Consider the following 22112-nt stretch of genomic DNA (forward strand, 5'->3'; position numbering starts at 1 on the left):
ATATTGAATAAAAGTTTACAGATTAGCAACTGTCTTTCTGTAGCCACGAGTGGTCATGCATGTTTTTTTTTAACACTGTTATATCTGATTATGGGATAATTTATCTAGTTATGATGATAATAATAATAATATTATTATTATTATTATTACTTTTATTAAATTGAGAAGGGCGTTTTGTGTTTCTCATGGACACTGTACAATAAAGGGAAAACAAACAGAAAAAAAAACAATAAGACATCACGAGAAGACATTCTTTGCTGTTTTCTCAAGATAATGGATCATTCCTCTCCAGGGTCATGAGGGGTTTGGAGTTGCTCCTAGGCCCTCACAGAGAGACCTACATTCAGTGAGACTCAAACTTACTCTTATTAAATTTAGTGACACAAATCAGCCTCACAAGATGTTTTCAGATGTTGGGAGGAAACAATGAATCCATGTTTTCCAGATGATGGAAACACAAACTCCTCCCAGATTCAACCCGGAAACCCATTTGAAATTTAAGAGTTTTAAAAAAATAAGAAAAATTAAGTATTCACATTAATAAATTTTATTGAGTGTCTTTGTGGTTTGTGTCAAGCCGGTTTTATTTTACCCATAGGGACACAGGGAACTAGTCAACACAATGAACCCACACAGGAAAACAGAAAACTCAGGGTTTAAGACGCTGAACAAAACGAGACACAGGTGACGTGAATGAACTCATGAGAACAGGTGAAAATAATGAACAAACATGGCTGACCAGGAAACAAGACACGAGGGAACTAAACAGGAAAAAAAACTACAAAATAAGACCAAAACTAAGATGCAAAAGTCCAAACCAAAACACACATCGTGACAGAACTGTCCTTCACAGAGATGAGATGAAAGTCTAGCCATTATCTTTTTCTCTCCCAACAAATCCTCGAGGAAACAAAGTTTCCTTGAGATAACAAGGTAAATGATCATGACAACGGCTGCTCTCGACTTTCATGGTCTGTATCACATCTGCAGTGATAAAAGATGATGACTGGTATCCTGAACCTTTAACACATATTGAGTCCTGCCTTGTGACCGTTGTATTTTAGGTTTCATTATAAGACAATTGGTTTTTTTTTGTTGAAAGCCCTGAACAGACCAGGTAACATCCACTGTAAAGCTGTGGTTTAGAATTGTTTTGCTGGAATGTGCAAGACCTTCCCTGAAACAGCTGTCACCCAGATGGGATCTATTCCCCTGACCATTGATGGTGTTTTTCTAGATGTGCACGTTATCATCTGTAGCCAAGCCCATTACAACCAGGACGCAGGCTTTTACAACTGAGTGGTGACAGCAAGCCAGATGGAGACTCATCTCTTCTGGATGTTTCTTCAGCAGTTACTTTTTTAGTAACACTTACTTTTCAATGATTTTATTGACTCTGTTCAAACTATCGTGAGTTCTCCTGCTGCCATCAAACTCAAGAGTAATTTTTTAATAATCAAAAAGTTAAATCAACTCTTGAAGTTGGCCATGATCTATGTGACCTGCTTGAAGGACAGATATAATCAACATAATGACTTGTCAGCTGAGACAAAAGGTTTAGTCTTATTTAAAGCTAAACAAGAACAGTGTCACACATACAGTCCTTATTGCTATCAAACCAGGTCAGTGACTGCAAATACACAAAAGTTAAGAAGATTGAGACTCAGAGGGGTCATCCTATGACGACGAGGGATCAGAAAGTTACACGTTACAGGTTAGAGTGACAGTATATAAATAAACCAAGCTTAGAAAGTTTGGCAGTGATGAATGAAGTGTTGTCTCTAACTGTCTCTCCAGCTTATCTCCAGTTTGTATGTGTAACTTGTTGTCTTTTGTGTGTGTCTGTGGTTTTTTTCTTTTGTTTTTGTTTTTTTTTTTTTTTTTACAGATCGCAAAAAGAAGAATTTAAAAAACGGAAAAGTCAACATTATCTTAAAGCAGGTGACAAAATAGTTTCAATTCAAGGTCTATCAAGTAGGCGGCGCCTCACATGTTACATGAGGCATTAGACACAAAGCCTGTTTTATAACATGGTTCTACATCCTTCTTGTATTGTTTCCAGTTGCTTACATCAGATGACTTTCTACCAAATGAAATGGGCCACAGAAAACTTTCAAAAATCCCTATAAATGAAGATAGCAATATTTATTATCCACCAATTTACTTTCTTTTGTAAAAAAAAAAAAAAAACAAAACAAACTATTTTCAGTGTATTAATTGTGTGAACTGAATAAATTGAAAATCTGGATTATTTTGCGCCACAATTCTTTAATCTTTTTTTTTTTTTTCAAATAAAATAAAATTATCCATTATAAAACATTTTTGTCATTGTAATTACTTTTATGGATCTCATCATGTCAACTTTGGCATTAGCACCTTTTGTTACTGAAGTGTGATGATAATGAATCCAAAATCTGTTTTAATCGAGAATCAATTCTGAATCAGTCATCAACCGCAAAAATCAGAATCAAATTGAATCACGAATTGTTGTTAGATTCACATCCCTAATGTTTATATGATATTTCAGGTTTTCTAAAATGCCATAAGTCTTGTGTTTGGAAACCTATTAAACCTTCTCTGCTAAACAAGACCGGCTTCGTGGCAAATGAGGACAGAGCAGTGATGAAGCAACCGGTAAAACAAAATTGACTTTATTTTAGTTTTAAGGAATTTTACTGTTGAGTAAGATTTTGAAGGACTTTGAATTTCTCAGTTCATCCTGAGCCATTTGGACCCCATGATAGAATTGCTGCAGTACATGGAATACATTCATGTGTTCATGTGTCCATTCAGTGTTGCTCTGGAGATTTATATCAAGTTATGTTTTGTTCATCCCCAGATTTATGTGATGTGTACTACCTGATATCTGAAATCCTTTTAGAGTATTTCTTTATGTCAAATGAGGTAAAACTGTGCGACTGCAATTTATGCTGTAAAATGATAAAATTACAAATGAATAAATAGCTGAAAAAATACTAAAGTCTATGCAATGATTTTAATTATTTTTAGCACTGTTTGTTCATCATATTTTGTAGTGAAAATATATTTTTTGTTACATTATGAATGATCTGTTAAATGTATAAATCTGAAGCAACAAATGTACAGATGTATTAAAAGTAAGTTGGATTTGTTTCTGGTGAGGGTTGTACTCCACCAAGGCTGCCATTTGACACCGACTGTTCATGACTTCTAGAGTTCTTGTCTGCAGCTGAGTTGTTTAGGAAGTTTGGATTGGTGACCTTGGGATTGGGTCTCTGTTTTTGGCAGGTGATGTTGGCTTCTGTTGGCTTTTCAGGTAATGGTCTACAACCCTCACTGGAATGGTTCACAGACCAGTGTCAAGTAACTGGCATCAAAATCAAATGTGAGAACATGGTCCTACAATGGAAAAAGATGGAGTGTCCTCTCCAGATCAGGAATGATTTGCTCCCACAAGTGAAGGGGGAGCAAGTACCTTGGGATCTTGTCCACAAGTGAGGGAGGAAAGGAGTAGGAGCTCTGCATCGGTGGTGAAGAAGGAGCTGAACCAAAAGGCAAAGCTTTGATTTACTGGTAGATCTACAGAATGAGTTTCCTCTGCAGGGTGGCTGGGTTCTTAGAGAGAGGGTGAAAAGCTCAGTCTTCCAAGAGAAGCCTGGAATAAAACACGGCTTTCTTCATCATGCAAGTCTTGTGAAGAGATACTGTATGTGAAGTGTTCAGATGTTAATTCTTTCTGGTGGATTTTAAAGTTCAGTCTTGACTTTATAAGCATCTCTCCAAATGGACACATCGCTCCAGCTCAAGTTTTAGAAACATTATCCTACTCTGAGAGGAGCTTTTTTTTGTCAACTAATATTCCAAAATAAAATAAAAGAAAAACCTCTGACTGTGCAAACTAACAGACTAGATCCTTAGTTTAAAAAAAAATGGTCAAAAAGTCTTAAGAAAGTCATAAGAACCGTCTGCGAATGTACCAAACAAATTAGCAAAAATGCTGAATCAATTAATCCATAAAAACAGACTCATACATACAGTCGTCATATAGACATGCGAAACTCATAATGAGATTCCTTTGCATTGCGTAAAATGTCCTGCTCATAATCCATGCACGCTTGAAGACAGGTTATTTATGCTGGCTTGTTTACCAGGTGATTATCCAGGAGCGTTACACACAAGGAGGAGATGCAGTAGGAGGGGGGGGATAAATCAACACTAACAGATTAGCCAATAGAAAAGTAGGACTCACAAAGGAGAGGGAGGAAGACGACGAAACCCAACCAGCAAGACAGAGAAGCAAACAGCTTGAAGCCTTGTTGTAAGGACATAGAAAGGAATGTGGATGATGGATTTACAACGCAGCTGAAAGATGAACAAGAAGCCCTGATATTGTTTAAAACCAGCTCAGTTTTTCATTTAACGGGATCTTACTTGAAGTTGGTTGTTATTTTGTTGTTTGGGCTGGAGCAGCTTAACTGTTGCACTGGACCTGTTGAGGAAAACCCCCGGCCGGAGGAGGGGCACCAGGCGGAGACGGGCCGTTCCCAGGTCGAGTAGGAAACTTGAGAACAGGCTCCGAGGAGTGATGAGGACAGCCAGACGTGCAAGCAATGTGGAGGTGCCCTCCTTCCTTCGCCAGCTGGTCAAGGAGACAGAGAAGATGGTGACTTTTTTTTTTAAAGGAGGATCCAGGGAGACGGGGTACGGAGAGGAGGATAATTTGGATGAGGACGATCCTCTGCCGAGCCCCTACCTGGAGCGTCCCATCTTGGAGAAGCATGTGTCCGAGGGGGGATCTAACCTGGGGGTGAACTACGCTGTGGCAAGCATGCAGGGCTGGAGGGCTCAGATGGAGGATGCCCACACCTGCATGCCCCATCTGAGAGGAGACCTGAAGGACTGGTCATACTTTGCGGTTTTTGATGGGCATGCAGGCATCACAGTGGCCCAGTACTGTGCCAGAAACCTGCTGGATCATATCCTGGCTACAGGTACAGGACTTTTTCTCACTAGTGACGTGCATATAGAGCATTCAGCAGTGGTAAATACTAATATGAACAGTTGTTTGTTGTTGTTGTTGTTGTTGTTGTTGTTGTTGTTGTTGTTGTTGTTGTTGTTGTTGTTGTTGTTTGTTTGTTTGTATGAAATGAACTTGATGGGTTTCTTCATCACAAAAATATGAAATACATTCACTATAATTTCCTTTGCATAAAAGAGTATTCCATATAAATGTTATGTAACGTCCACAAGGTAGAATTAGCTACACTAGCTGTGTTTAATATTTTCTAATAAGTTGCTCTTTCTGCCACTTATAAAATAATGTGCTTAGCTGAATATCTATAATGTGCCCCGATACATACATTAATAGGAGAGAAATGCAACACAGCTGATCAAAAACACTTTAAGAACAAAGTAAAAAGATACAGACTAAAGGGCAAGAATACATGCAACATATGCAAACTGCAAATTTAATTTTTATGCTTGTGACATCCTAAAATCCTTTAAAAATAAAAAGAAAACCTTCTTTGGGACTTTTTTGATTGCATAAAACTTCGTTTAAAACATTGATCAAGTTGTTATATTGCTAATAATGTTGCACTCAACAGTACATTGCAACAGCAAAAGGTCATTCCTCCTAAATGCAGCGCAGGTTTTAGTACTCTGAACTTGCAGTTTGCTATTAAATCACCTCTAATGATTGGTATTTCTCAAGTAAAATTACAATACGGTATACACAGCAGTACTATAAACTAAGAAGGGTGTGAATTTATACTGAAGCTAGAATCTTGTTTCTTTAAGGTGGAATCTCAGAAAATGAGGATGCAGAGCAGGTGAAAGGGGGAATCCGTGAAGGCTTCCTGGACATTGACCGTCACATGCACAAAATGGCTCGTCAGGACAACTGGGACAGAAGCGGCTCCACTGCAGCAGGCGTGTTGATTTCCCCACGCTACATTTACTTTATAAACTGTGGAGACTCACGTACCCTGCTCTGCCATAACGGCCAGGTGGTCTTCTACACGGAGGATCACAAGCCCTTTAACCCCAGAGAAAAAGAGAGGATCCAAAATGCAGGCGGCTCAGTGACCCTGCAAAGAATCAATGGCTCGCTGGCTGTTTCCAGAGCACTGGGAGACTTTGACTTCAAAGAGGTGGACTGGAGGCCACAGACGGAGCAACTGGTGTCACCAGAACCAGAGGTGTACGAAATGGAGAGGACACCAGAAGATGAGTTCCTGATTCTGGCATGTGATGGAGTGTGGGACGCCATAGGGAATGAGGAACTCTGTGCTTTTGTGCGCAGCCGCCTGCAGGTGTGCGATGACCTGAGAGAGATTTGTACCCAAGTCATTGACCTCTGCCTCTATAAGGTGAGAAATCAGACACAGGACAGAATGAGCACAAACCAATAATGGATGTTAATCCAGTTTTTGTAATGGGCCAATTTATTAAGTTGGATTTGCTGTTCAGGCACTCAGAAAGATCATCCTCCAAAGTTACCTGAATCTCTACCAAAATTCAATATTTTATTGCCCTTTTGTCCATGTTTTATGTATTTTCAAAGTCTCACGAAGGTGGGTTTGAAAGTTGGGTATTCTTGCTGCTACATAAAAGGCAATGATCAAAAGGTTTGGTGTAAGAGCAAAAATATCTGACAAGTTTCAGATTTAAATGCAGCAAATAGGAGCTCAGACCCAAAAAATATAACAGATCAAAACTCAAAATTAGCAAAGAAACGATTGTGGTGTAAAAATATTTTCGTTCCAGACTGCCTCATTTCCAGTAAGTGCATCGACTCGCTGTCAACTAAATGCTACATCTTCCCTAAACCACAGGTGTCGAACTCCAGTCCTTGAGGGCCGGTATCCTGAAGGTTTTTGTTGTCTCCATGCTCCAACACACCTGACAAAAACAGGCTGACAAGAAGCTGCTGGATGCATTTGATTTGAATCAGCTGCATTGGTAGAGGGAAACAACAAAAACCTGCCGGACACCGGCCCTGGAGATGACACCCCTGCTCTAAACATTCATTACATTACACCAGTACACAAAACTGTCAATGGAAAATTTATTCTGAGCGACTTAAAACATGAACGCATGAATCTGCAGCAGTAATATCGTCTTGTCTTAGCTCAGCAGTTACCTAACACTCAGCTCAGTGTGGCACACAGTGTTACCACAGGTGGATTTATGAATGGACAGACCTACATTATGGAGGAGGCGGGCTCAACAGGGACTCAGACCAATATTGTTACATAAGTAGCTTTCTACTGCTGGGCTTCTCAACACCTTTAGAAACTGTCCATTCAAACACTGACAAGCCCTTTGGCTTCCCTATAAATAGCTGTATTAAGGTATCCCAGGACGTGGGAGCAAGAAAATCTGCACATGGATGGGATTAACACTGAATGTGAGTGTGCTGACAAGAGCCTGGCATTACGGTTTAGTGCACACCAGCTCAGAGGCTTTATCTTGACTGCCATGAACTGCTATTTATTTCACGTAAAAGGCTTACAGTACTGCTGAAAGACAGCATGTTCCAGTACACTAACCCTCACTCCTTAGCGCTCAGTGCTTATGACACTGCAGAGACTTAACAGGTGTGTTTTCTAAAAGCATCAGGCAGCAGCAACATATTCACAAAGGATTCATAAGTCTTTATATGTTATCAACGTAATCTAAAATCAAATGTGCTATAGAAAAAGCCAATGATCCAACTGATGAACCAAACCCGATCCAGTTACAGTGAAATGTCTTTTGTGTTTTATATTGCAGTCAGAGCACAGAAAGTATTCTGAGAGAGGTAGCAGTACGTTGGAGAAAAGCTGCTTGCACGTTCAAAATTAATCTCAAGCAAGTTTAGAAGTAATCTTCGTGAAAATGCAACTATATTAAATATATAAGTGACAGTAACTTAGAAGAATGAGAGGAGACGTGATTCCCTGTAAAAGGCAGTGAAGCAAAGTTATGTTAAATGACTAAAAACTCAAGTTGTATCCTTTTTTTTTTTCTACCACTGTCTTCTTAAAAGTGTTCTGTCACCCTCTGCAGGGCAGCTTGGATAACATCAGCATCATCATCGTCTGCTTCCCGGGCGCCCCCCAGGTGTCACAGGCTGCGCTGCAGCAGGAAGCAGAGCTGGAGCAGCAGATTGATATGAAAGTGGAAGGTGATTGACAACAAGAGCTGCTTCAAACTCAGTCATCAAACACATCCAACATTAGACCCCTGCTACCTCACAACTGTAAAACTATAATCTGAGTATTGATCTTTGACAGAAATCGTCCAGATGATGAGGTCCAAGGAGGAGGATCCGGACCTTTTGTATGTGATCAAATTCCTGGCAGCAGAAGAGATTCCAGGGCTTCCGCCGGGCGGAGGCATCACCAGCAAGTGAGTGATTTCATCTGATTGCAAATGACATGATATGAAAATTTTGAAGAGATCAAAGCAGAAATGTGGAATTATCTCTGTTTGCAGGAGAGACTGCATCATATCGTCCTATCAGAAACACGTCATGGCCCACAGGCCCCAGGAGCCAATGGTGAGACATAAACTATCTACTGCTGATGTAAATGTTCAGCCTTTAAGTCAAAGTGATTTATATAAGATTCAGTGTGAACAGCATAAGAAAAAGCGTTGTTCTTGATGAAAAGTGATATACAGAGTTTCTCTTTATTATACTTTAAACTGCAGACTTGCTCTTCTATTAGAGCCAGTAGGACTTAAACTGTTCATTCAACATGTATGGGACAATCAGATGTAATTAACATTTTAATTTTACACGAATGAAATGAAATTAATTGAAATTAAATGAAATTAAATTAAATGTTAAGGTTTAAACTTTTAAAGAATCACATATTTTCAGCCTCTTTTGTTCCAATGGTAGCTAAATGATAAAATAAGGGCAAATGTAAGAAAACTGATGGAGCCAAAAGTAAGCTTTTGCCTTTATGTATAACCATCTCTGTTACAAAGGTTTCAAATAAACTCGAAGCAGTTCTGCTGACAATGTTTTCGTCTTTTTTCATGGTATTTTAGGACATTGGAGGATCAGAGGAAGACTCAAACTAAAACTGTGACCATGGAAACAGAATCAACACCCGCTTCACCATCTCCATAGAGACCAAGATGATCGAACATGGGGTTTTACCTTTTAGATGAGCACTAAACTTTACCTTCTGTGTTACATTGTCTTTGAGTATGGCCCAAATATTTGCTTTCTCGTCAATTAAAATGACATTTTAATTTAAAAAAAACCTTGTCTTTCTTATTGCTAAAACTGAAAATATGTCTTCATGCGGAAAATTAACAGAGCAAAAGATAAACATGAAATTTTCTTTACAACATCTGCGGCAAGATTAGTGGAACTTTTGCATTTGTACAATTATCCAGCAGAAATAAGGATCCGGTGCACCATGCAGTTGTTTAAGGTAACATTTTTAGTTCTCAGAAAGGAAACCTGATTCTGACTCAGACAGCATCATACATTCTATTGGAGTTTAATAAAGTTACAAATCTGTGCAGAACTTCTCAACTAAACAGGCAGTCAGTCATTTTCTGAACTACTTAGTCCAATTAAGAGTCACGGAAAGCTGAATCCTATTTCAGAAATCATTGAGATTGAGGCAGGCAGGGTACACTCTGGACAGGTCACCAGTACATCCCAGAGCCTAAACTGGGAGACGTACCTAAATTGTGTATTGCCACATCATTACGCTTCAGCAACTGACTTTTAAACTGGTTTACTCGTGTTGTGTCATCACTTTTGCACAAATAGGACTTCCATAAAAGAGCCATCAGAACAAATTCTTTCCTGCATTTTCACTGCAAAATCTGGAATTATACATTTATAAATCAACATCTAAATCCTAATTCATTCATCCAATTATTATTTAAACACAATCTGTCGGGACACTGGCATAGATCTACTATTTACACCAACCAAGCTTATGTCTCTGCCTGCCCATATAGTTTGATGATAGTGCTTACAAACTGACTGTTTGGAAAGCAACTTATACAGTACCCCTTTATCTAAAGCAACATAATGTATAGAAATGGTTCTTAAAGTAACATAAAGTAAAGATAAAGGAGTCTGAGGATGACACACAAAGAGAGAAAAGGAAAGCAGGTAGGTGTTTCTAGGAATTAGCGCTTATACAACATTAAAAACGCACCCTGTGCCAAGGCATTTTCACAGATACGTGCAATGTGGTTTGTCAGGATGTGTACTGTGACCTCCTGTATTCGCTGCAGATACGTTTGTACAGTTTGTAGCAGCTGACTGAGCAAAATGACTCAGTGAGTTTAACTCTTGTTCTATAGAAGTTTGTGACTCATCTCCAGCGAAATCTTTTGTCCACTGTGGTCTCTTCAAACTGCACAGAAAGAGACATTTTCCAATGAATTATCAATAAGGTGACCACTTCAACTCATGCACAGACAAAGAGTTGAAGTAAACAAATAAAAGACCTGTCCACACAGTTTGGCCTGATGTGATGTACTTTTTTTTTATCTTGAATATTTCATTATACAACATACTGAAATAAGAGTAAAAACTTAGAACTACAGAACATAATTTGGCTTTTTTGATGACCTGAATAAGTCAGTTAACTATAAGCCACAGGAAAATCTAAGTAAGATGCTTCAATTCACCAATGAGGGACCCCTGGCAGCTCGCTGTAGCAGTCATGGGTTCTTTAGAATGTATTGCAATGGTGTGATGAGACTCAGCACCTTTGTATTAATTGACTGAGTGCTCCTTGGACTGTACGTCCTTCTCACCTCCTCACTCACGAGGTAGATGTCTCAAGTATTCAACTCACAGCACTGCCCAGCAGGAAACACTTTGGGCAACAATAAACTAAAAGGGACTGATAAAAAGGAGAAAAGAGCATCAAGAAGACAGAAAATGTGAGTAACTTGTGAGTGTGCATGTTGTTTCGACAAGCAGTGCTGCCGCTGGTGGTTCCGGCTGCGGCACAACAGGATGGTTGGATGCTTGAACCGGAACTGGAGCTTTCTATACTGAGAGATTGAAATGTTTCAGATATTTTTTTAGTGAAGCAAACATTTCATGTGTTCTTTATAAAGCTACATTTGTCAAGTAATGATTCTAAAACCCAATTTCACAGAAGCTGACAGAAAGTATGTATCTATTTAATAATCTTAAGCAGTGGTGTAGTCCAGTGTATACGCAGGTATACGTGGGTATGCCCACTTCTTTTTCAGTCAGCATTGAGTATACTGACTTCTAAACCCTGTAATGCTTCTTTTACAATGAAAACATCCCTGCACATGTACTTACATCAAACAGCAGCTCAGCTAAGGCTATATACTGGTGCATTTAGCCATCATCATTACCTTAGCCATCATCTGTGTTACCTTTTCCCTGAACACAGACATAATGAAGATATATGTATTTATGCCTTTGAACCTGCCTCTCACCAGTCTGTGTGCCAGTACTGGTTTAGTCATTTCATAAATCTTCCTCCCTGAAACCAGAGAGCAGAAATTATGTGACATTGTGCAAATATACTGATGGATATTTTTGTGAAACTAAACAGATGAATCTTACAAGTCACTTTTTCTGAAACAGCGTTTTACTGGGCAACTTTTTTTGTTTTTAAAACAAGGGCAAAAAATAGAGCGTGTACCCACTTGTTGAGGGACCACTACATCACTGATCTTCATCAATAATAGTGATTCAGCTAATAGATTTTTATTTTACTTAACCAAAGCAGATGCTCTGTCATTAAATATTAAAGTTGAAGCTGAAACAGAATTGCAAAATAGAAATGTGCAGAAAGAAGTGACAAGATGATTCTGTTTCGTTTTGTTTTTGGACAAATTAAAACCAGTTCTTCTCATTTTCCTAGAACCAGAATGCAAACTTTTCACAAAAAAGGAAATAAGTGTTTGGTCATTGTTTCATCACATCAGTCAGAAGTAATCACAGTGGTCTACAACTGCTTTCCAAACTGGTTAAAGGTTTTTGTTGTTGTTGTTGTTTTTGTTTGTTTGTTTTTTAACGTTAGGCCTCGGAGCTGTAATTGAATCAAATCAATCAGCTGTGAAAAGCAGATGATGATGGCTGACGTCAGAGAGATAGGATTGGTCTGTCAGCTGACATGTGGTCACGTGACCTTTAGCGCAACAAAGCGGTTGATTTGATTGTTAAGAGCAGCTGTGTAAAACCAGTAGGGCCAGTTCATGACAGGTACCAGACCCGTTCCACACTCCAAAGCAAAATCCTGAGTAGTAACCATACGGACTGCATTAGCTGCGCTCCTGTAACCCTCACCGTGTCACCGACCTGCAGCCGTCCAGATGCCTCTGAACGCGGGAGAAAGCGGCTACGGCAGCGCGCCCGGAGCCGGGCTGTCCGGAGGCGTGGGCACGTCAGAAACGACGCCTCTGCTCATCCCGGAGCACGAGCCGGTGTGTGAGTGGCACCCAATGACCAGAGAGGAGCTGGAAGCTTCTGCGGGAGGTCCGGGTTGGAGGAAGCTCCGTCTGTACCTGGTGGTGCTGTTCTGGCTCACCTGGGCGGCCATGCTCGCCGTCTCCATCGCCATAATCCTGATAAGCCCGCGGCCGGTTGGAAAGTGTCTCAAATGGTGGCAGAAGTCTCTGTTTTACGAGCTGCAGCCCGACCTGTCCATGGAGGCTCAGGCCGACGGGTCACACAGCATCAACGGTAAGTGTCCGTGGAAAACTAGGCTCACCAGGCGTGATTTGGTCCACAAAGCAGCTGGTACACAAGCAGCAACACAGCCAACTTTACACACCACTTTTAATCATCTGTGTTCTGGCACTGCGTAGTGAAAAAGCCTTGAGTCATGTCTGTCTTTAAAAGGTGCCAGACCTTCACTTACACTGCAAAAACTAAGGCTTAAAAAAAACAAGAAAAAATTATCTGCCAACAGAACAAGAAAACAAGTAAAAATTTTCTTAAAACAAGAGGAATTCTCTGGCATAAAAACTAAAAATGATCTTGCCTTTAAAAAAAAAAAAAAAAAAAAAAGCATACATGTGTATTCAATTTAAGATTTTTAATCTTAGATTTCAGTTTTTGCAGTGTAATCTTTCAAGAGATTTTGTGCAGTAATTTCCAGAATTTGAGCCCCCCTTAAACAAAACAGTGACTAGCTAGAATACATTCCTTTTCATTAGTAATTATAAGCGGTAAAGATGTTTTGACTGTGACTCAACAATTAGGCATAAAGCCCCTAACCTACAGGATAAACTGGTCTAGTTTAAAACAGGATATTAAATAAGGATTAAAATAGTGTCAGACCTAATAATACCTGCAGTTGATAAACATTAGCCTATCTGATAATAGTAGTCCATTTAAAAGTGTGAGAAAATCTAGAAAAGACCAGAGATGGGAGCTGAAAGTTCTTATCAGAAATGGTCTCTGCATTAAGATGGCACTCTTATGGAAGGTTGAGTTAAAAGAATGAGTTATGGCAAATACAAGAATTTAAATAAATTGTAATGAAAGTGTTTGTGTCAAAGAGAGAAAGTAGAGCACGTTGACTTTATTTAAATGGAGGTCACTGTTTTCTGTCAAGCGGTGTGCGAGAGCCTTCCCTACCTCAGGTCTTTGGGTGTCGGAGTTCTTATCCTGGAGGGCGTGTTTCGTAAGAAGACCTCTCCTTCAAACCTCACTGTCGCAGCTGAAAACATGGAAACACTGGCTCAGATCCAACATCTGCTCATAGAGAGTAACAAAGCAGGTGAGAGCATGTTTGTGGATTTATCCCGCTTTGATTTGTGGATTTTCCCTGCTGTAATGACTCAATCCTGCAGATCTCAGGGTGGTGTTAGACTTTTGCAGAGTGGATCCTTTGGTGCTTCAGGATGTTGCAGGAAGCCTGGAGAAGCTGTCAAACCGTTCAGCTGCTGTTCAGGTAAGCTCTCTGCTAAAGCAGCTTTAGACTTTGGATCCTCCAATCACATGTTCTTTTTATTTATTATTCTCCTATTAACAGCATGCTTTAAGGTTCTGGTTGAAGCAAGGTGTGGCAGGTTTTCTCATATGTGATTCAGATGCAGCATATTCAGAGGAGGTAAATACCTTTTTATCATTTTGCTCGAAGCAGTCTTTCTCTTTAAGCTGAAATTCCCCAAATATGCTTGACATTGCAGACTCTGCTGGAGTGGAGACATGTCCTTGAGGAATTCAGCACTCAGGAGGAGAGGTGCAGATTTAATTTAAAAATGTTGGGAAAGTTTTTGCATAACAAAATCAGTGTGAAAGATTGCTGAGAAAATGTGTCTGCATGACCTCTCAGGATCGTGGTGGTAAAGCAGACAGAGGATGTTCTGCTTCCTCTAAACAACCCCAGTCAAAGCAACGTTACACTGGTGAATGTAGTCATGAGGTCCATCTTGCCACACTCGGATCACCGTCTGTCTACTCAGGAAGTGTCTGACGCTATAGAGACACAGCTCCAAAGACAGGATGAAGACACATGGTCAAGCTGGACTGTAAGACATTGGTGTACAGATGTTCTTTTGAAATGTGTGGTGGGGTGTTTTTTAAGTTCAGACTTAGTCATAGTCTATTTTTTTTCCTTTTAAATCATTACCTCTTTAAAATACCATTAGAGCATTGTTTCCAGGCTGTCCAGATTTGAGACAAAATCAGACACTTATGAAACCAAACACATGCTGATCACTTATAAATGCACAATATTGCAAGGATACATAACATTTGGTTTTAAAAAGATGCAAACATTTGACTTGGGAAACATATTTATCACCTATATATCAGTGTTATGAACGTCTGGCTTGCTGTGAAGTCGCTTATTTAATGTGAGTAGCAACAGTTTTATGCCATATCCGTGGCACTTTCTGTAGGTTGGAGGTCAAGCATCTCATAAGCTGAAGAGGTTACTCCTGGTGTTGTTGATGACTTTGCCTGGATCGCCTGCCATCCAGTACAATGAAGAGATTGGTCAAACACAGGTACATTCTTGTCTGAGACTTTCTGAGTCATCAATGGTTTTAAAAAGCTGATGTCAGATCAAATTGCTCCATGCAGGCTGAGCCTCTGAAAAAAGGAGCACCACATCAGGGAATGGATGAGCCATCAACAACCTACAGGGTGAGTAATGATGCCAGATGTTTCTAGAAGTTTTAGAAGTGGCTGTGTCGTTTATTTAAACAAATAAACCTGCTTGTAATGTAAAAATGTAGCTTCATGTGACTTCAGGTTAACTTTTACGTTTCTGGATTCCCCATCCCCAGGACAAGAAGATGATGAGGAGCTCAGTTCTTGCGCTCTTTAGCACCCTCAGCAACTCCAAGGCCAGTGAAGAAGCTCTTCTGTATGGCAGCTTCACCTTTCTGCCTTTTAACACCTCCTCAAACTTTTCTTCCTCCAACAATGCCACTGTTTCCTTTCCGTCGTCTCCTCCTATCCTGGCCTTTCTTCGCTCTTGGGGATGCGTCCACTTCCTCGTTCTCCTCAACATCGGGGCCAAGCCTCACTCCCTGGATCCTGCTTGGGCCCCGAGTCTGCCTGAAGCAGGAGTGTTTGTGGCCAGCTCGGGGATGAACCACCTGGGCTCGACTTCTTTGTACGCGCTCACACTGCAGCCCCATGAAGCCATGGTCATCAAACTGTTCAAAGCAGGAAGCTACTCTTAGAGCTCCTGAGTACTTGGTTGTATTGAGATTAACGTTTCATTTCTTTTTTTAATTCTGATATGTGCTGAGAATAAAAATGGCTGAGTTGCATAATTTGTGGTGTGTTACTTTTTAAAGCTGTAGGAAATTCATATTAATTACTGATGTAAAGGTAAAATAAATGTGATTACTGTACAAACGGATAAAACCTGCATACTGGTTGCAGACCAGTTGACAAAATGCTTTGTAAATGCTGCAGAGTTTGTGCAGATGGAAATTATGTAAATAAAAAGCTGCTGAAGATGACAGTTTTCATAAATTGTACATTGTGATCTCTTAAACATGACTTCCTCAAATATACACTACTCACAAGTTGGATTGATAGAAAATGTAAAGTTGATGCTACACTGATACAGTGATAGTGTCTTGTAGATATATTTTTACCATTTTGCTGTAATCGAATTGGTTTATTGATATGGATATTATATCAGAGATGGCAGTAATTGGTATTCTCGCTGTGCTGCTAGCATAGGAGTGGGATCATATTTAAGCATATGCTTCTACCCACTCTGAGGTTTTTTGGTTTTTGTTTAGTTTTGAATTGTTCTGCAAATTTAAATGTTTAATTTTTTTCATCTCACTCATGGGCAACGAGAGGAGCCTGTTCAGACTAGGCAGACTGCTGCTTCCAAAATGTCGGACCGTCGGGCTTAAAAACTCCTTTGTCCATCATGCCATTGCACTCTACAACTTGGTGGGAAGAGGACCTAGATGCAATAAAAGCGGGATGGAGCTGAGGACACCCCCAGCCAGTTGTTAGTACATTCTCTTTTTTTCTTTAATTTATTTTTTACTCAATGTTTTAATGTTCATCCTACTTTTCCTTTGTTGCTGGTGGAAATTTTTAATTTCACTGAGGGAGTCATCCCAAATGGATCAATAAAGTCCAGTCTAAGTCTATATCATGATTGACACAAAAAACAGTGGTGTGTGTATACCACAGATGAAAATGTAAAAAATTCAATCATTTGTCCTGTATTAGGTGCAATCTTTGTCTGATATCAAAATGTGAAGACTATGATGAAGAGTGTTTAGATACAAGCTGTCATGGAGCCAGAATATTTAGTGGTTGATTGGCATTTTTTGTGCTTAATCTTATTGAACAGCATCAGGTTGTCTGATAAACACTGGAAGGTTTACAAGTGCTTTCAAAAGTTTAGAAAATGTCAATTCAAGTTCACCTTTTAAAGGTTTTAGTTTATTTTAGATACTTGAATCATCCAAAAAGATGAATATCCTTTTTGTGTGCAGCATATTTTCACATCCCTCTGTGACATCCATGCAGTTAGTCAGCTGCTCGTCAACAAACCGCTATGAACCGCATACTAATTACTCTTGGATGGTTCCTCCTTGGGTGATGATTGGATAAGTGCAGAAGGCAAATGTGTTTCTGATTTATAGCTCATGCATTTCAGCTACATTTTGTTACTAGAAAACGATACTGTTAAAAGTGCATGTTCAATTTGAGATGTTAAGTTATCCACATGGTGGTGCTGCAGCACAGCTCTGCTGTAAATCACTTCTATACAATGCATACTTCATTATAAGTTAAAATTTGGGGAAATTTGGGTTTTGATTGCAGCACCGTTTATTTTATTGTACTTATTTTTCCAATTAACTAAAAATTCATATGTAAGTATTACTATCTGTGTCTTTAGCTCATCCAATCCTATTTTTTATAGAACACTTTGAACACAACACAGCAGACCAAAGTGCTGAACTATAAAACATTCATCATTGGTTGTCTGACACTGTACTGCAATGCATACACAGTTATCTACTATTCATGGACTACATTATATTCACTAAAGTTTAATGATTCAAGACAAAATCTCATGCAAAACATACTTTAGCAAGTCGTTGTGCAGTATAATCCCAGAACTCTACATAGTAAACATGAAAATGAAAAACTCATGAAGCAGAATGCTCTGGTGGTATTACATTGCACTGCAACTTTTCCATTTCCCTAAAATGAAAGGAAATGTAAGGAAGCTTAGACAAAAGTAAGACAATCTCTGATTGGGCCAATATTTCTTTATGTAAATGACACTTATTAGTTATGTATCAAACATTGCTAGAAAGCCTGATTAGTCACCTTCACAACAATTTACTAACAAATAACTAAGGACTGTGCTTCTGTGGAAAGAGGAACACAGCTGAATGTGTCAACACTACCGCCAAAAATGCAATATTTTACGACTGTCATTAACCTTTGTTTTGACTGACTTGGTGGATTGGATGATTGCACTTTTCCACAGTAAAAAGGAAAAATATATTGGTCATTTTTATTGCACTGTCTGGGACCTCAGTGGTGTGTAAGTTTCATGGCCTTGTTGCCTATACAAGCTTAATATATGACAGTCAAATATGCTATGAGGCTAATAATATGCAGCCACAGCAGCTTGGTACTTCCTCCTCATGCTGGTCACTAGCAGTGGGATGGCATCTCATTCTTCACCATAGCGGCTGTGTTCTTCACTCTGGCATGGACAGCATGCCTAGGCTAATTGTAAGTGTTCAACCGGGTAGTGGTCTGGTCTTTCATGCAGGGCATTCATTCTTCACTCCCAAACTGTGGATGTCCTTTGTCATTGTCTTCCCAGAGGATCCAGTTATGTCCCCGATTCTGGGGCTATATAGGTTCACATCTGTCTCCAAAATCTCCAACATGTCTGTCTGGCAGTTAAGTGCCAGTGGAGTCAGTCATAGGTCTGTGACAGGTCCACACCTAGTAGCATTTCAATCTCAAAACAAGGCTGAATATTAACAGGAGTATATAGCAGGGGAGTTTGGTACATTCTTTGAGGCAGACATGTTCAGCTGTGTTGCTTGTCCCACAGAAATAACCTTTACAAGTTATACTTGTAAAGGTTGACTAAAGGTGACTAATCAGGCTTTCCAACTATGTTTAAAGCTGGGGTAAGTAATCTTGCTCAGACATTTTTTTTTTTTTTTACTCTGGATGAAGTGTAGGGAGCTAAATCAGGGCCAATAAGTTTGTTCATTTGATAATAATAATCTAACACTCTCACAATCATTATTTTTAGATTTAGATATTTAGATTACAGGAATGATTGACAACAGTGCAGGAGGCTAAAGGCGTTCCCTTCATCATGTTGCCTTCAGGAACCGTAGAAATTGCCTTTTTTTTTTTTTTTTTTTTAAACACCTGGTGCATAAACTATTATTCTGCAGTAAATAGAAAATACATCCCATGGAACCAATAACGATAAGTTATTAAAGCTGTTTCACTCATTACTGTAAACAATTACGCTGTGAGAGTGTTAATTTATGAGCATTGTTACCCATGACGTGGTTGTGAGAAGTGCTCATAATTTAACACTCTTACAGCATAAGAGTAGAATAATAGTTTTTACAGCAGGTGTCGTCATCATCCCAGTAATCTATAGCCCCGCCCACATGCCACATCGGGGCCAAAAGTTTGAAACTGAAAAACAGGAATCTGAAAGTTAAATATCAAAAGAGCAAAGTGAAATAAAAATCTGAAACTGTAAACGAGGTTTGGAAAATGACAACAAAAAAAATTTTTAAAAAAAATCTAAATTTGAATAGCTGTATTCTAAAACCAAGTGAATAAAATCTCAAACTCGAAAAAAAATATCATATTAAAAATGAGATTTTTAGAAACAAGATGTTTCAAAAATAAAATATATAACCCCTTTGGAATTAAATTTGATATAAACATTTGATTCACTTTGTTTTATTTTGTATACAATTATTTGTTTTTCAGAGTTCATTGTAAAAACTTACTATCACTTTCAAACAAATTTTAATCAGTTTCAAATATTTTTTTCAAATGAACAAACTTATTGGCCCTGATTTAGCTCCATAGAAGTTGTTCCTCATCCTGATCTATACATTTAGTAATCATGAAAAATAAGAAATATAGTTAGACCCCTCAGTTAACTGTAAATCTGTAAAAACTCTGACCAATCCAAATGTCTGGACTGAAATGGAGTTACTCATTTCTTATAAAAAAAAATAAATAAATAAAAAAAAAAGCCTTGGATCATGCAAGGAGCAAAACCAGAGGGGGCAGAGCCAAGACAGGGTTCCACTTTCAAATCTTGTTAGCTCATCAACATTATTTACCCCAGCTCTAATACAACAGCAATTAGAAATATTAGAGAGGAGAAATATTCAACTAACCACAAAATTTCTAACATTTTAGTGGGAGGTTTATGGTTTGCTTATTAGCATTGAATGGGAGTCGCAGTTCCAAATGGATTCACTCTGGAACAGAACAGAGCAGAGAGCCAAATGTTTACCTTCTATCATATGTCAGCAGACAATGTTGACCTGGTTTCATTGGAAATTAAATATCACAATTTGCATCAACACGTTGCAAGCTGGGCTGCATAATGTTGTGTTGGTTAGCAATGTCAGCTCATGTGAAGAGGGCTCCGCGACGGGGGTCTTTCTACGTTGTTTGCGCGTTCTCCTTGTGCTTAGTTTTTCACACAATGCAAAATAATGCTTGTTTGGTTTATAGGTGTTTGTAAATTCTTTCTAGGTTTGAGTTTGATTGTGGTTTGTCATGTTGACCCTGCGATGGACTGCTAGGATACCACCCCCTCCACCCCCCAGTTGGAATAAGCAGGTATAGACAATGCATGGATGTTGCAAACTTTGCTTAGTATAGTGACAAACGATGGCTTAAAAAGAATTGATCAAATACTTCATTCATAAAAAACAGTAAAACAGTGCTGTTTTTTTTTTTTTATAAAAAATGTTTTCTTTTATTAATTTTGTAGAGTTCTTGGTAAAATACAGCAATTCACAATTGGAGAAGAACAAGTGCAGGTGGGAATGCATTTGGCTGGGTCACGCATGACGTAGCATAAAAGTAAACAAGTAACACAACCCGCTTTTTTAAAAAAATAAACAAAAAAAGAACATGCCTGATATTATCAGAGCTTTGTATTCAGGTGCATAAACCAAAACAAACCAGCATATTCAAATCTTTATAGCACAGTGTTGAGGCATAAGGGTTTAGGTCACAACAAAGCCTGCAAAGAGACAAATTCACAGTGAATTTTGCAGCAACAGATATGTTTAAAAGCAAAAGCTCTTAAAAACTTCACAATCACTATGGGAAGATTTCAAATGAGGGAAAAAATGTAGAATCTAAAAATGCCATTTGGTGAAATGAAGGCTTGTATTGTTGCAGGAATCAACTTCATTTCAGAGCATAGCGACTTTTTTAACTCAAATATTAGAGATTCTATTTAAAAAAAAAGCCCAAACTTAGACTAACGGATCCAACTTCTTTCAGCTCATTTTAGTTTTGCTTTTGTGTCAATAAATCACAACAAAGAATCATCTTAATGTTTAAAGGAACCCCAAAATTCCCTTTGAACATGACTATAGCAATTCACATTAACCTTTTTGCTTGAGCCCATATTAAAACAAATGGACTTTTACATTTAATTTGTTCATTTTTACAAGTTAATACTATTACATGAGCACAGGTGCAATAAAAATGTTGCTTTACAATATCAAACTAACTTTGCCACCAGTAGTCTGAGCTTTAGATTAAGTGTGAAAATGGTGAAAACATTTTCCAGAGTGCATGAAAGTTACATTATGCCCTGTTTACACCACCATGTTTACACACAAAACACAAACCTTTTCTTTTTACATGTTATAAAGAAAAAGAAGCATTTATACAACAGTGGAATGAAAACTATCTCTGTGCGGGGCAGAATGCAGAGGACACGAAACAACGTAGTGTGCATGCCAGGCCTCGAGAGGGCAGTGAAACTTTGTAACGACACACCCAGGTGTGTGCTGCTTTCTCATATGTTAACAGAAAACACAACACAACAACGGAAGCATTGTATTTTATTGCAACAACTGCTAGTTATCTGCTGCATGTAGCTTCTGTATCCTTGCTGATGGCACAAATGTTGCTGGCACAGCTGCAGCTTTAGTGTAATAAGAGCAAATGAGCTAAATAAGATGAAGCTTTTTGCTGGTAAAGCAGGGTCTGAGTGTGGAAGTGCAGGACGATGTGGAAAACATCGTCGGCCAAAAATTCCAGTTCAAATTTACAGTAACAGGGCTCGCTTTGCGTGGAAGATAATTTCACTATGGAGGCCGTTGCAGAATCTTTGCAGTTTTATCTGCCAAAAACTTTGTTACCATGTAAACGAGATTTCAGATTGCACCCAAACTTTTGCACTTCACTGTCTCTGCGCTGTGGTGTAAACAGGGCTTCATTTGTGGAGATATAGGTTGATTTTTGGTCCTAAGAGTCATGTGAAAAAAAGAACTGTTTTGTTCTTGCAATAATTTCTATGTACAAACGGTGCCAATCCTTTTCCACAAAGTAAATGTTGCTACTTGTTCCTACAGGAGTCCCAGAATGTAAATAAACCATAACTCATGTTGGTTCCTTGAAGCTGTCACGT

At 38.8% G+C, this 22112-nt stretch overlaps 2 protein-coding genes across 2 annotated transcripts; both read left to right on the forward strand.

The window, feature by feature from the left end:
* Nucleotides 1-4564: 4564 nt before the first annotated feature.
* Nucleotides 4565-9054, forward strand: ppm1na (protein phosphatase, Mg2+/Mn2+ dependent, 1Na (putative); the record flags this gene model as incomplete). The annotated part of the gene is made up of 6 exons (XM_079246587.1): nt 4565-4970; nt 5779-6350; nt 8032-8149; nt 8259-8373; nt 8461-8524; nt 9022-9054. 6 exons carry the CDS (start codon nt 4565-4567, stop codon nt 9052-9054), a joined length of 1308 nt encoding a protein of 435 aa, XP_079102713.1.
* A 3255-nt stretch (nt 9055-12309) lies between these two features.
* On the forward strand, nt 12310-15639 carry LOC306760171 (amino acid transporter heavy chain SLC3A2; the record flags this gene model as incomplete). Its single annotated transcript, XM_079245964.1, has 9 exons — nt 12310-12679; nt 13557-13721; nt 13795-13895; nt 13977-14054; nt 14134-14186; nt 14280-14475; nt 14848-14955; nt 15032-15094; nt 15238-15639. The coding sequence occupies 9 exons, from the start codon at nt 12310-12312 to the stop codon at nt 15637-15639; spliced, it is 1536 nt and encodes a 511-aa protein (XP_079102090.1).
* Between the last annotated feature and the right edge of the window lie 6473 nt (nt 15640-22112).

Source organism: Telmatherina bonti, assembly GCF_933228915.1.
Source record: "Telmatherina bonti genome assembly, chromosome: 9".
Taxonomy (NCBI): domain Eukaryota; kingdom Metazoa; phylum Chordata; class Actinopteri; order Atheriniformes; family Telmatherinidae; genus Telmatherina; species Telmatherina bonti.